This window comes from Chanos chanos, chromosome 12, assembly GCF_902362185.1.
Source record: "Chanos chanos chromosome 12, fChaCha1.1, whole genome shotgun sequence".
Classification (NCBI taxonomy): Eukaryota; Metazoa; Chordata; class Actinopteri; order Gonorynchiformes; family Chanidae; genus Chanos; species Chanos chanos.
In genome coordinates this window covers 8,114,784-8,128,531 of record NC_044506.1, presented here as the reverse complement: position 1 = coordinate 8,128,531, position 13,748 = coordinate 8,114,784, and the positions used below count along the sequence as shown (strand labels likewise).

The 13,748-nt window shown below is 47.0% G+C and overlaps 1 protein-coding gene across 1 annotated transcript in view; it reads left to right on the top strand.

Annotated features, from left to right (window-relative positions):
• The window catches only part of phactr4a (phosphatase and actin regulator 4a), a 30,419-nt gene extending 17,228 nt beyond the window's left edge, over window positions 1–13,191 (top strand). The window contains exons 4-15 of the mRNA XM_030788930.1: window positions 1,381–1,551; window positions 1,682–1,762; window positions 2,057–3,199; window positions 4,107–4,502; window positions 7,464–8,019; window positions 8,420–8,667; window positions 8,973–9,138; window positions 9,295–9,350; window positions 10,158–10,219; window positions 11,063–11,200; window positions 11,952–12,028; window positions 12,536–13,191. Coding sequence (XP_030644790.1) covers window positions 1,381–1,551; window positions 1,682–1,762; window positions 2,057–3,199; window positions 4,107–4,502; window positions 7,464–8,019; window positions 8,420–8,667; window positions 8,973–9,138; window positions 9,295–9,350; window positions 10,158–10,219; window positions 11,063–11,200; window positions 11,952–12,028; window positions 12,536–12,551 — 3,110 coding nt within the window. The 3' untranslated portion in view covers window positions 12,552–13,191. The remainder of the gene's footprint in view (window positions 1–1,380; window positions 1,552–1,681; window positions 1,763–2,056; window positions 3,200–4,106; window positions 4,503–7,463; window positions 8,020–8,419; window positions 8,668–8,972; window positions 9,139–9,294; window positions 9,351–10,157; window positions 10,220–11,062; window positions 11,201–11,951; window positions 12,029–12,535) is intronic.
• Window positions 13,192–13,748: the final 557 nt, after the last annotated feature.

Here is a 13,748-nt window from a genome sequence, read left to right as displayed (position 1 = left end):
AAAATGAACATTACTCTTCAATAGCTTATCTCGCCTCCCGTCATCACCAATAGCGTAATGTCGGCCCACTATTTCAGTCTAAAATGACCTTTTCAAAAGGAACGACTTCACTTAGTAGTGATTTGAGCCCCCCACCCCACAGCCTCATGTATCTGTGAACTTTGGATTGGTCTTACTGTGTACGACCAGCAGAACAAGACTACACACAAAGTAAAATCACAATATCACCGTTCCTTGGCTGTTTATTGACTCCATTATGAGTCTCAGCATGTTCCCACCCTTGTCTTACTCATTAAACTTGATGTGAAACAGGAATGCTGTGTTGATATGCTCCAAGTCATGTGACCCCAGGACATCGCGTCCATTGCGGTAGTGAGGTAATCAACAAAGATAAGACGTGAGTAATACAGCGAAGGACTCCTGGGTTTAGCGGTCGGATGTCCTGTCATAACCATCAGAACGCACGTCACACACCGATTGGATTTGTTTTGTTTGTGTTTTTAAACAGTGATGAACGGCTCAGTTTCATAATGGACTGTATTGTGAAGTCATCAGCCAAGGTTTTAGTCATATCTCAACTCAGTCATATCTGTGGGTTTTTATCTATTTTTTTTTTTCCTCTTTATCCAGTTTCGGTTTAGGTACTACTCATTCTCTCCACGTGCTTTCTTGGATTTTTTTTTGGTTTTTTTTTAACTCGCAGAACAACCAGTCTGTGTTTCTTTGGTTTTGATAATACCGAGAATACGGGGTTTCCCATGTTAGATATCCTATATCTGTAACATCCAAAAGACATAACGTATCAGTTTGAAACATCGACGAAGCAGTAACATGTTTTAACTTGAAGGGGAAAAAAACGTGTTTTACCCGGTCACCTCCACGGCTTGTTGAAGACGAAGCGGAGTATAGCGTGTCTGACTCCTGGTGAGTGGCAGCTGTGGCCCAACCCTGATCTCAGAGCAGTGAGACTGTATTTTAGTCAGGGTGAGGAATGCAGGGTGAGCTTTCACTCCGACATATCCTTCTTGATTTACACACAACCACGAAGCTCCCTGACTCCTCATCTCACTAAAGACACTCGGGTTTATCCAAGAAACTTTTTCTGCGTTTCTGCTCCGTATTGAGTTGGAAGAACTGGACGAGGGCTTTTTTTTTTTTTGTTAAAAATCATTCCTCCGTAAACAACGCCATGAAACACGAGCTCAGAAAGTGTCTTCACTCACATTATACTGATTCATTTAACCTTTTAAACCTCCAAATTCCTTATGTCAGAGCTGGTGGGCTGTTATGATTCCTACAGTCTCCTCCTTACCTCTCTCTCTCCCTCTCTCTCTCTCTCTGCCTCTCTCCCTTTCTCTCCCTGCCTCCCTCCTCTGCTAGATGATGAAGTTGATCACAAGAGCAGCACGGTGGGGAGTGATGGGGCAAACTCCGCCAGCAGTACCCCCCCCTCGAAGCGTAAGGCTAAGTTCTCCAACTTTGGCAAGATTTTCAAACCCTGGAAATGGAGGAAGAAGAAGAGCAGTGAGAAGTTTAAGGAGACCTCTGAAGGTGCCTTTCCATCCCCCTCTTCAGTCAAAGTCATGCTTTATTTCAGTTGTCAACTGTCATGCCTTATTGTATGGCTGTTTTTTTTTTTTTTTTTACAAAATGCTCACTTTTATTCTCTTTCCTCTGAAAGTTCTGGAAAGAAAGATCTCGATGAGAAGAACCAGGCAGGAGCTCATAGACAGAGGAGTACTGAAAGAGGTCTCAGAGAACGGTAAGTCCTTACACAAACCAGAACCATCCACATTCAGGAAGGAGCCTTCTGAGATAGCTTGGTTAGTCAGGAAAGTAAAACATATCCTCTGATTTCATGCTGTGTATAGATGGGACCCTCATTTGGGCTTCATTTGGTTGGTAGTAGGTATTAGAGGAACTGCTTAAGGAGATTCCAGACCGTTGTAGTGCAGTAATCCCATGACGTTACCTTTCTGTAGCTAACTTTTTATTATATTGAGTAAACTCTAAGAGGTGATCTCTGTTTGATATTTTTTTTTTTTTTTTTTTACAGAAGAGAACAATGTGAATCAATCAAAAGCCCCTGCGGTGAAGAACGGCCACACCGTGCCCGTGGCAGGGGATACAGGCCCTGACGCCAGAGTGAATCCCACATGGCTGCCACAGGGCGAGGAACGGAAAAGCTCCCTGGTTCCGGAACCGGACCGGAGGAGCCGAGCGCCATCTGACATCGAGCGACGGAACCGGCAACCACTGGACGTGGATTCCAGAACCAGGCTACCGTCCGACCTGGACCGGCGCAGCTACCCCCCGTCAGAACCAGACAGAAGAACAGGCTCCCTCCCCAGACCTCAGGGCAAAGACGACAGGAGAGATGATAGAGAGCGGAGAGACGAGAGAGAGGAGAGAGGAAGGAGAGATGACAGAGAGGAGAGGGAGAGACGGGACAGGCGAGATGACAGGGAGGTGAGAGGAGACAGAAGAGAAGACAGAGACAGGCGAGACAGGAGAGATGACAAGTGGGAGCGAGACGACAGGGAACGGAGGGATGGTAGAGAAGATAAAGAGGACTGGGTACGGAGAGACGACCGGAGGGACGACAGAGAGAGAGACAGGAGGGATGACCGGAGGGACGACCGGAGGGACGACAGAGAGAGAGACAGGAGAGATGACCGGAGGGACGACAGGAGGGACGACAGAGAGAGAGACAGGAGGGACGACAGAGAGAGAGACAGGAGGGACGACCGAGAAAGAGACAGGAGGGACGACCGAGAAAGAAGAGAAGATCGAGAGAGGAGAGAAGAACGCGAAAGGAGGGAGGAGCGCGAAAGGAAAGAGCCAAGAGACAGAAAAGAAGACCGGGACAGGCGGGAAGAGCCGGAGAGACGAGATGACAGAGACAGGAGGGAGGAGAACGAACGGAAAGAAGAGCGAGAAAGGAGAGAGGAACGGGAGAGAAGAGAAGAGAGAGACAGAAGAGAGGAAATGGAGAGGAGAGAGGGGAGACGTCCGGTGCCCCAGAGACAGGCGGCTGACGTCAAGCCGGACAGGCCGGCGTCGGAGATAGACATGAGGTACGCCATCCAGAAGAGCTCCTCCGAACTGGCCATGAAGGTACGGCCACTGTCAGAGTTCGAGCGTAGCAGCACCCTCCCGCGATACACGCCTGCGGAGGAAGAGGCTCGAGCACGCTCAGGTAAGGTAGACCATGCACACGCCGCAACGTGACACCCGACATTCATTAACTTCCCCGGTGTTTCAAGTTAGGGTCCACGTAAGAGTACAGAAAGCTAATTTTGATGAAAGTGCCTTAATGCTGACATTTGTGTGAGTGTGTGAGTGTGAGTGTGTACCTGAGCACGCTTGATTTTATCAGTTGCATCATGTGTTTGGTATCAAATTCTCACAGTCGTTTTTTTTTTCCCTAAAAGTGTTTCACAACATCCTGGAAAGTTTGTTTGCCGAGCTATGGTGGGAGCAGTCAAGAATGCATAAGCTCGTAGCTTCCCAGAATTTAAAAGGCCAACGTTTATGGCTAGGGGAGGGAGCTAGTGAAATTGCTGGGAAAACATTAACTAGCTCCCTCATAACAATTTATAATTGCAAGTGCTTTATTTGAATAACTAACAACCATTCATTTATTCGCTTAGCCTGGAAAGCGTTAACTGCCGACCCGTTTCTCTTAGCTGCTACCTGATAGCGCTGTTGTCCAGACATGAAGTTTTACAGGTGTGTGGACAACAGTTGCTTTTTTTTTTTTCCTCCTTGAATGGAGAGAATACAGGAGAGTGATATCTGGGCCAAGCGTAAGCTAAGCTCTCTTGCGTCGCCTTAGTGTCTTGAGAAACAGCCGGACTCAGCTCCGCTTTCTCAAAGACGGTAGGTTTGCTTCATACCGGCTTTTGCTCCCTGGCCGTTTTTGTTCATGTGACCATGTGACATTGTGTTAGTGTGCTTTTTTCTCCCCTGTGTTAGTTTTACCATGTGTCTGTGTAACTGTGCCTGGCAATGCCTGTGTTCCTCATTTGTCTCTGTGCTTCCGTGTCCCTGTGCGTCTGTGTGTGTGTGTCTGTCTGTCTTTTCCTTGCCCGGCCCTGATCTAGGGTCAGTCGGTGTCCGCCCCATGCCCATCCCCAGGCCTGACAAAGGACAGGCCAATCCCCAGGAGCCTCAGCCGCCCAAACAAGCTATCCTCCCCCCCAAATGGTTGATGTCGTCCTCCGCAGAGACCGAGAGAAAGTTCTCCTCGTCTTCCTCGTCCTCGTCTGCCTCCTCTTCCTCCTCCACTGCCTCCTCATCCTCTGCACCCCCCATCGCTAAGCCCCCCCCACGGACCGTGTCCCTAATAACGGACGAATCATCTCGCCGTAGCCCCACGCCTCCCGTGCCTGCCGTCGAACAGGAAGTCCCGCCTCCCGTCCCTTCTCACGCCCACCCCAAACAACCCCCTGCCCCACCTCCCAAACCCACCAACCGTAACAGCAACGCCACGCTGCAAGGTGAGTCCTGTCCGCTTTATGCCGCCTCACTGTTGTCTAAGTCATCGCTGTTTGACTCCTGCAGTTGTTTTAATAAGCTCATGTTTCAGCGCTGCATATTTTGGCCAATCACTCTATGTTAGCAGGGTTTTTTTGTGTGTGTGTGTGTGTGTGTGTGTGTGTGTGTGTGTGTGTGTGTATGTGTTTGTGTGTCTCAGCAGGCTGGGTATGTTGGTATTACAAGTCATTTTGAGCTGTCAGGTTGTGATTCAATAGCCTTAGTATCAGTGACCGTAATTACTGTGTATCTTCTGCATTGAGGAACTTGTAGGCCAAAGACCAAACCGTTTTCCTGTCTGGACACTGCGGACACACATGTGTAAGCAATGCTCCATCAGCTGAGTAACACCTGAGCATACTCAGTTGGTTTGCCCTTCACTGCGGTTGTGTTCTCAGTATGTTCCTTGAGACACGGGCAAGCACAGACTTGTTTGTGCTGTGTTTTTGCAGAAAAGGGCCCTTCCCTTGCGCTGTGCTCACCAAGCAAGAACACCTCCTTTGTACCCAGCAGTTGATTGGCTGACTGGTTGTGCGTTTGTGTGTGTGTGTATGTGTTTGTGTGTGTGTGTGGTGTTTGCCACAGCATGTCCTACCAGCCTTGAGTTTCATCTTTCTCTAGGCTGCAGGGATTTCTGTTGAAACCTAAATATGTATTCACCCATATTCAGTCTGTGGAGCTATAACTGTTGGCTATATGCCCATGGTTCAATCAGAGATTTTTTCCCCCCATATATTTAACAAAGTAACTCACAAATACTTTCTGGTGGTGTAAAACAGGTCACTTAAAATGTGCAAGTTTGGGGCTTTCTAGAAAGATAATAATTAGTCAATACATATATATATATATATATATATGTGTGTGTGTGTGTGTGTGTGTGTGTGTGTGTGTGTGCATGCATAGTTACACAGTGATACATATAATTGTTGATGTATATTGGAACTCTATGTGTGGGTGTTAAGGTTATGTTTTCATGTATTTTCTAACGTAGACTGATGAATACTAGTTTATTGTTTCTCTTTGTGGTTTCACAATGGCACACTGCTGGATCTGTTTACAACTCATTTTGCAAAATTTTGCATTGGGATCATTGACCAAGTTTGTCTGTGATTGGCTGCCTCGGGCTGAGAGGGCTGTGATTTGGCTCAGTGTATGCGTGAAGCCCCTGAGCCTGGAGGCTTGTTTTGTACCTTCAGTCTCTCAGGTCTTCGTGACAGCACACCAACCAGTTAGTGGTTTTCACTCCTTGTCTCTGCAGCCTTTCACAAACAAAGCACAAAGCTGGTGATTAGAGTGTAATCTGTCTGTAATGTGTATATTCCACTGATTGTCCTCTCTTACCAGAGCCACATAAATGAAGTAGCCAATTACATCAACTGATCATTTACTCCCCATTATAATGTTTTGGGAATGAAACACTCAGATATCTAGATAAGGGTCCTAAAAGTATCGGCCCTTGGCTCACTGGAGACACTCAAGCTCTTTAGACGAGTCCTTTATTTGTCACGGCCATGTTCTCTGACGCTGTTGGATCAGCGTAGGGAATCAAATCAGTTCTGTTGTGGTCATTTGTTCTTTTCTGCTAGTATGCTTGACTCTGCCTATCAGGGTAAGGAAGCTCTACACCATCTGCCATGGGTTATAAACTGCCTCCAGTCAGGTGGTATGTGTAGAATGTGCTGGTAGACACACTGGTCGGAGAGGGCAGGCTGGCAGTCAGGCGAGGCAGGGAACAGCTGCCTGTATTTTCAGTGTGGAGGACACCCGCCCTTCCCAGGCCCGTCAAAGCCATTTATAGCTGCAGCCCTCATCTCATCAGTAGCTCAGGGCAAGCTGAGGTCAGGGCCGTCTCAAATCCAACAGCTTATTCATCCTACGGGGACGTCGTCGTGACGCGAAATATGTTCGTGTCATCAAGAGAAGCTGGACGAGAAGAAGAGATTTTATCACAGATGTGTCGCTCTCTCCACGTAAGGCGCGTTTTGAAAAGGTCAAGGCAAAGGTCGCTGGATCGTAACGTTGTGAGGTTATGTTGTTAGTGACCACACACACTGTAGGCTAATTTAATGTGTGCAGGGCAACCACCACAGTGTCATTAAAGCTGGTTTACCCCGTCCAAGGTCTTGACGTGTACCCTCATATCTACCAGCGTCAACGTTAAACAGGCGTTTTAAAGGCCCGCCTCCGCCCCACTGGATCAGCTGGAAACGCCCCGCCGAATTCGGCGTCTACCTGTCCCTGCCCGCTTACCTGTGCCGTCGCGGCGGCCAACCCTGTCCAGGTAGCCCCTTCGTCCACGTACGCGAGCGATGCAATGACTAAAGGAATGACTAAGAAAACGTGATGCATGTTCATCACACACCCACAGCTTGCATCTCTCACAGCACCAGAGAGGGACTAACAGTCTTATAAATGGACTTGTAATGAACTCTTAATACAGCCTTTCCTCCCATTCAGTGCATGACAGTACCAGTTGTTACAGCATGCCGCTCAGAAGGAATTGTGTAAGAATTTGTAATTCAAGGAATCCAATTAAGCCAAGTCCCTGATATGATCTGTTACGTGACTCAAAACAAGGCGTGTTGTGCTGTAACAAACTGATGCCCCGGCCAGCCTTAAACTAAATGCTTACGTAATGCTTTTTTTTTTTTTTCTTTTGTCTTAACACTGAGAATGATGAAGATATGCTGCATTCATACCACTCTGTAAACTAACCCTCATCATGCCGTTACATCAGGAGATTCCACTCGAGCTTATATCCTGAACTGGGAGTTCTGGGAACTCCCGACTGCACTCACCTCTTGTCTGAGTCAGGTCGATCTCGCTGAATGATGGTTCTGCCTGCTGTTGCATGGTCTGTGCGTGGTTTGCATTTCCTCTCAATGTTCCCTCACTGAGTAGCGTCATCCCTCTTTCCTCCACAGTGGAAATCCCACAGGTCGCCAGCGGGCCAAACCCGGTGCCAGCCAAGCGTTCTCCTCCCACGCCTCCGAAGAGGATGACACCCGTCACCAAACGCAACACCGAGGAGCCTGCCCCGGCCAGTCACGTGGAGCCCCCGGCCAAAGGCTCCTCCTCCTCCGCCGCCGCTCCCCCGCCTCCGCCGCACGGGACTCCCGCCCCCGCAACGGCAGACGAAAACAAACCAGCCCCCGGATCTCAGCAGACCCCTTCCGTCCCTGTCTCTCCGCCCCCTTCCCACATCCCCCCGTCGCCTCCCCCCACCCACCCGAAGCCCGGCGTGGCTCTCGCGCAGTCGGTGACCGTGGACCCACCCAGTCCCACGACCGAACCCCCGAGTCAGCCTCCCGTCCCCCTTCACATACTGATCAAGAGAGCTCTTAACAGCCCCGGCCTGGTCCAGCCCAAACCAGACGGCTCCCAACGCGCGCACTCCCAGCTGTTTGAGAAACAGCTGGAGTTCCTCATGGAACCTGGAGGACGTTACTCTCTACCGGTCACCATCGAACCGCTCAGACTGTGAGTCGCCGTGCATCTTCCTCACACCAGCACGTTCACTGTTGTAATCATTCTGTGTTCTGTTGTTTTTTCTTCTGAACTGATTCCAGCCATACTCTCCAACACCTTATATAGCTAATCGTCTCATGCTTCAGCCTGTAAAGAGCACATGGTTACAATTACAATTTCAATTACAATTACAGAGACAATTGCAATCACAGTACTGAAACGGTTCAGTTGAAACCTCACTAGGCCACTCAGCAAATGAAAGTTATGGAAGTTATTACATGTTTTATGTTTAAACTTCATTAAACTGTTGGGTATAATGAAGTGTGTTAGTAAAATTAATTGAATATGGCTTTCTCTCTCTCTCTCTCTCTCTCTCTCTCTCTCTCTCTCTCTCTCTCTCTCTGTGCCCCAGTCCTGAGGATGATGACTTTGACATAGAGGAAGAGCTGAGAAAGCTCCGCCCAAAACCAGCTCCACGTCCTCCTCACCAGCCCGAGCTGGAGCCACGGAGCCGGCGCGGCTTGGTGGTCGACCCCTCTGTCAGCGTCATCCCTGAGAGCCAGGGCCAAAGTGACAGCGAGGAAGAGGAGGAGAGTGACTCAGACGGGCCTATTCTATACAGAGACGACGACGAAGATGAGGAGGATGACGTACCAATGAGTACGATATTGCTTTCTCAAATTTCATCTTTTTTTTTTTTTTTTATTATAGTCAGTAGATAATTAGAAATGTTCTTAAGTAAAGTGACACAAACTGCACAGACACTCATTACAGGAGTTGAAGATAATGAGATTTCAGTCAGTATATGCTGTCATAACGTCTGCTTGTCTTTCCAAATCAGTCAGCATAAAATGACGTCAGCTTTCCGAGAAAATCACTGTATTTTAACCATGCAACATCCCATGTTGATGAACCTTCCCCCACCTGTATGTCTCTCTCTCTCTCTCTCTCTCTCTGTATGTTAGATGGGCTGGCCAGTCGTGTGAAGAGGAAAGACACCCTGGCTCTGAAGCTGGAGCGTCAGCAGGAGAAACTGGAGCAGGAGAGCCAGGACAGCCAGGAGCCCATGAGCTGGAAGAATCGGGAGCAGTGGGAGGCGGTGCGCAATAAGATTAGTACCACGCTCACACGGTACGAGCCAGGTCTACATCCCACCGACAGCACAGAGCGCTCGCCGCCTGTTTGTCCTCGTGTGCGGACGTACTGTTTGTTTTGTTTTTTTTTCCCCTCTCACTGACAGTGTGTGTGTGTGTGTGTGTGTGTGTGTGTTTTGATGTGTCCCATTAGGAGGCTGAGTCAGAGACCCACAATGCAGGAACTTGAGGATAGAAACATTCTTCAAGGTAACTGTCATCAGTATTCAGAATTTTCCAGAATTTTCCAGAATTCAGCTGTCCAACTGTCCAGCTACTTTCCCCCCCCCTTCTCCTGTTTTCTTTCCCTGTCTTTTCCCTTTTCTCCTCTTTCTTGTTCTGTTGCATTATTTGGCTTCTATTTATAATTTTACGAGTTACTGTGTTTTTGTCAAGTTCACTCTATCGCCACCTTGTGGTAGCATTGAAATGCAAGTTAGACGTCAATGAGGGAAGCCAGTAGCTATTTTCTAGTCCATTATAATTGACCTCTCTGCTCTCAGGCTGGATGTGTCCTAGTACTAATGCACATGATTCAACTTGGCCCAAAATCCCTTGATGAGGTGAATCAGGTGTGTTAATGCAATCCTGAAAGAGAACTGCTCTTTGTGGGGAGGTTCTGTGGAAGAGCTTTGAGGAGGGGAAAAAAAAAAAAAAGGGATAAAAGGAATGCAATATGTCTTGACATGTTAGCTTAGCCTAAATTTGCATAGCTGGAAAACACAGCAGCAATTCATACCACAGAACCACCACATATGATAACATACCGGTTTAGCACTCTGGGTTTTTTTTTTAAACAAATTTGATGTTGTTTGCTGGGGAGCTGTACACACGTCCACACACAGAGAGGGCTGTGTAAAACAAAGGCCTGCGTTGTGAGGAGGGAGGAAGAGGGTAGACTCCCGTCTCACAGTCTGTCTTTCTCTGAAGACGCTCTGCAGAACCCTGTCCGTTGCCACTGGGTTTTTTTTTTTTTTTTCCTCCCGGAGTCTTATGGAATGTTCTTTTCCATTCCAGCCAAGAACGAGGCCGATCGCCGAGCGGAGAGGAGTGAGATCAAACGCAGGCTCACCAGAAAGGTTCGACACACGTCCAACGCGCACACGCACGAGAACACTCACACTCACACGCACACGCACACGCACACTCACATCCACTGCTCTCATTCGGACACACTATTACTCATCCGTCACTCAGAGTCTCACACACATACACCCAGTACCACATTTCACATGCACACTCTCTCTCTCTCTCTCTCTCTCACACACACATACACACACACACGTGTATCCAATAGAACAATACGCATGCTCACATTCCAGGAATATAATCCAAACTGATTCTTGACCAGGTGTTTCAGAAAAGATGGAAGGGCTTACTTTACTTTATACGTTTGACCATATTTTTTCTCACGAGTCACAACTTGGTCAACTTTGGACCTTTTTGTGAAACACTTATCTCCTCAGCCACAAGCTAACCATCTTTCTACAACTGATCTCTACACACTGTCTTTAACTCCAATGTTCCCATGATTTACTGACCTTTTTTATCATTTCTATTTCATAGCACTTCCTTATAAATGTTGTAAATCTATGACAATACTGTCCTGAACGCAGTTACTTTTATGATATAGTTCTCTCTCCCTCTGTGACTGGTGCTATGCAGCACTCTCTGTGATACTTGCTGCCAGTAGTTTATATTATAGGCTCTTGACCCACTCATTGTCCACTCTCCTGTTTTCCATCAACATTCTTGCATTTACATCTAGTCTAATATCGAACTTTTAACGGTGGCACTTAAGCAACAGACAGCTCCTTATGGCTGTATGCTTGGTTTGTATTCTGCCTGTCTTGGAAGTGGCTTTGAATAAAAGCATTCTGCTAAATGGGGGAATGTAAATGTGAATGTGTTTGTCTGTGCAGTTGTCCCAGAGACCAACGGTAGCAGAGCTGCAGGCCCGTAAAATCCTGCGTTTCCACGAATACGTGGAGTGCACGCAGGCACACGACTACGACCGCCGCGCTGACAAACCCTGGACCAGACTCACCCCTGCCGACAAGGTGAGGCCTCGCTGCTCCTCGAGTGCGCCACCTAGTGGAAGCCCCACAGACACAGTTTCAAATCGGCTGTTCCCGTTGATTTTCATATTATCTTATGCATGTCTTTTTCTTTTTCACACACACATATGCTCAAATACCTGTCAGATTTTAGAGGAAAATTACTCTACAGAAAATGGTTACTCTGCCTGTCCAGCAAATCCTGAATGAAATAAAGAAGGCCTTCTTAGAGACACACACACACACACACACACACATACCCCTGAGGCTCTCAGCCTGGGATTTATAAGGTTTTACCAAGGGAATAACCCAGACCAGCAGAGCAGGACCAGGGGCTTTGAAACGGAGCTTTTTTTCACCTTTTTAAAGCAGCGCTAAAAAAAAATTCAGTGAAAGCCTAATGTGAAGAGATCCATTGGGTTTCAGCTCAAGCCTTCTGGCTAGCAGAACCTCCGAGAGCTCAAGGGTAAAGCAGCAAGGCTGCTCACTTTTGTTCACCGTAATTAAAGTTCTCTGTTTGAGTTTGTTAACTTAGTTCAGAAAATGGATTCAAGTCTGTAGTCCCACCGGTTTTCACGTCAAAGTCCTCCTGCTGCGAACACAGGTTTTTCTGGTGTAAGAAAAAAGAAAGAAAAAAAAAAAAAGTCAGTGTCTAATGAACAGTTGATTGACAATAATCTCCAGCAGGGCCTGGCCACCCTGTGCATTAGGAGGTTTTATCATCTTTTTTTCTCTTTGTCCCCTTCTCATTTAGGCTGCCATCAGAAAAGAGCTGAATGAGTTTAAAAGCACAGAGATGGAGGTTCACGAGGAGAGTCGCATTTATACCAGGCACGTTCCTTTTCTTTTATCTTCTGTCTGTGCCTCTCAGTCTCTATCTCTCTACCTTTTGCAATTTTCTAGATGCATGTCTGTCTGTCTGTCTGTCCGTCTGTTTCTTTGGTAAAGCCGTACAACCTCTAACTGACCTTGGTCTCATGCTGCATAGCTCAAGATGTTCTGTGTTAGAGTATGCTGTGTAGTTTTTGAGAGCTTTTTGTCTTTGACCAGTGGGAAATGCTTTTGAAGTGGATAAGTAGAGTTATTGCTCATCTTTAAGCCCACAGCCGATCTGAACAGCTGGTCATTTTGTCGTGATGAAATAATTACCTATTGTTCCAGTATGTGTAGCTTAAAATTATACAGCTGGCCAGTGCCAGTGGTGCTAATTGCCTTTCCACCAGAATTAGGGCTTGACACCGTTATTTAAACGTATGATTGATTGTGTATTGTATTTTTGCCCTCTGGATGCGTATGGCGCAAACGCTAATATGTTTTTCCTCAAACTCCCCGCTGCAGGTTTCACCGCCCTTAGCCAGCCCAGACAGAAAGCACTTAACCCCCCAAACAGAGATGACTGAGACGCCACTGCGGAACAGGGGGGCTCCGAAAAGGCTGAACATTTCCCATCGTCAAGGCCGTTCACAGCCAATCGGAATAGCCGCGAGCAAAGGGCGAGTGTAGGCCGGTCTCTCCAGCTAAAGACGGCAGAAGCGAAACTGACTGACTGAGGACAACTAAGCCGTTGAAAATATGGCACTTCAGTTTTGGGGGAAGCTGTTCGGATCTGTGCCGAGTGCCAATTCACTAAGAAAAGGGGTTTCCCCTGATCCTGTAGCTCACCTAGTTCCAAAAGGGCAGTCACAAGACTTGGAGAGATATCTGAGAATTTATAGGAAATGGAGAGAGGAAAAGACTGAATTATGAGAGTTTTTAACAGCATCAGTAACCCAGGGTATCTTTCTCTCACGGTTCAACATGTGGCCTTTGTTGGGTTTTTAGCTATTAGATACAAAGAATCAACTGACTGTTCTGTCTCCTGTCATGGTCAGGCTTGTGTGTGTCTGTACTGATAGGAATTATTATTAATGCAATGAGAATAATAACACAAACTACCACTCTTAGAAACAAAATGTGAGCAAGTGTGCGCACGCGTGCGTGCGTGTGCGTGCGTGTGCGTGTGCATGTCCGTGCGTGTGTGTGTGGCCACGTATGTCAGTGTGTGCTTGAAGTGTTGTGTATGAATGTGACTGTGATTAGAGTTACACACTGTAAACCTTTGCCTTAATGCCGGTAAAAGATCATTGTAAACGCTTTTCCTGCATCAGTGGTACCAGTAACAAAAAAAAGGGCTTAAACCAGTAAACAAGCCTCTGCACATATCCTTACTTAACAGCGGTAGCGAATCATTAATTTAAAACTGGAATGTGATCACGATGTATGCGGTATTCCAGTACACAAAAAAAACTCAGGACTGCAGAATATGGTATTTTTCATTTGAGGTGCATTTTACTGTAATTCTACCGCTTTCATTCTTAGCCAATGTAGATTAAACACAGTCTTAAACAATGGTTTCTTTCTCTCTCTCTCTCTCTCTCTCTCTCTCTCTCTCTCTCTCATTCAGCCCCCTCTCTCTAACACGGCACCTTAGTTGTGTTTAAGCTGTAATATAAATTGAGACTTCAACTCTTAATGAAATATGTTTTAAACTGAGATGGTTAATGTTACAAGC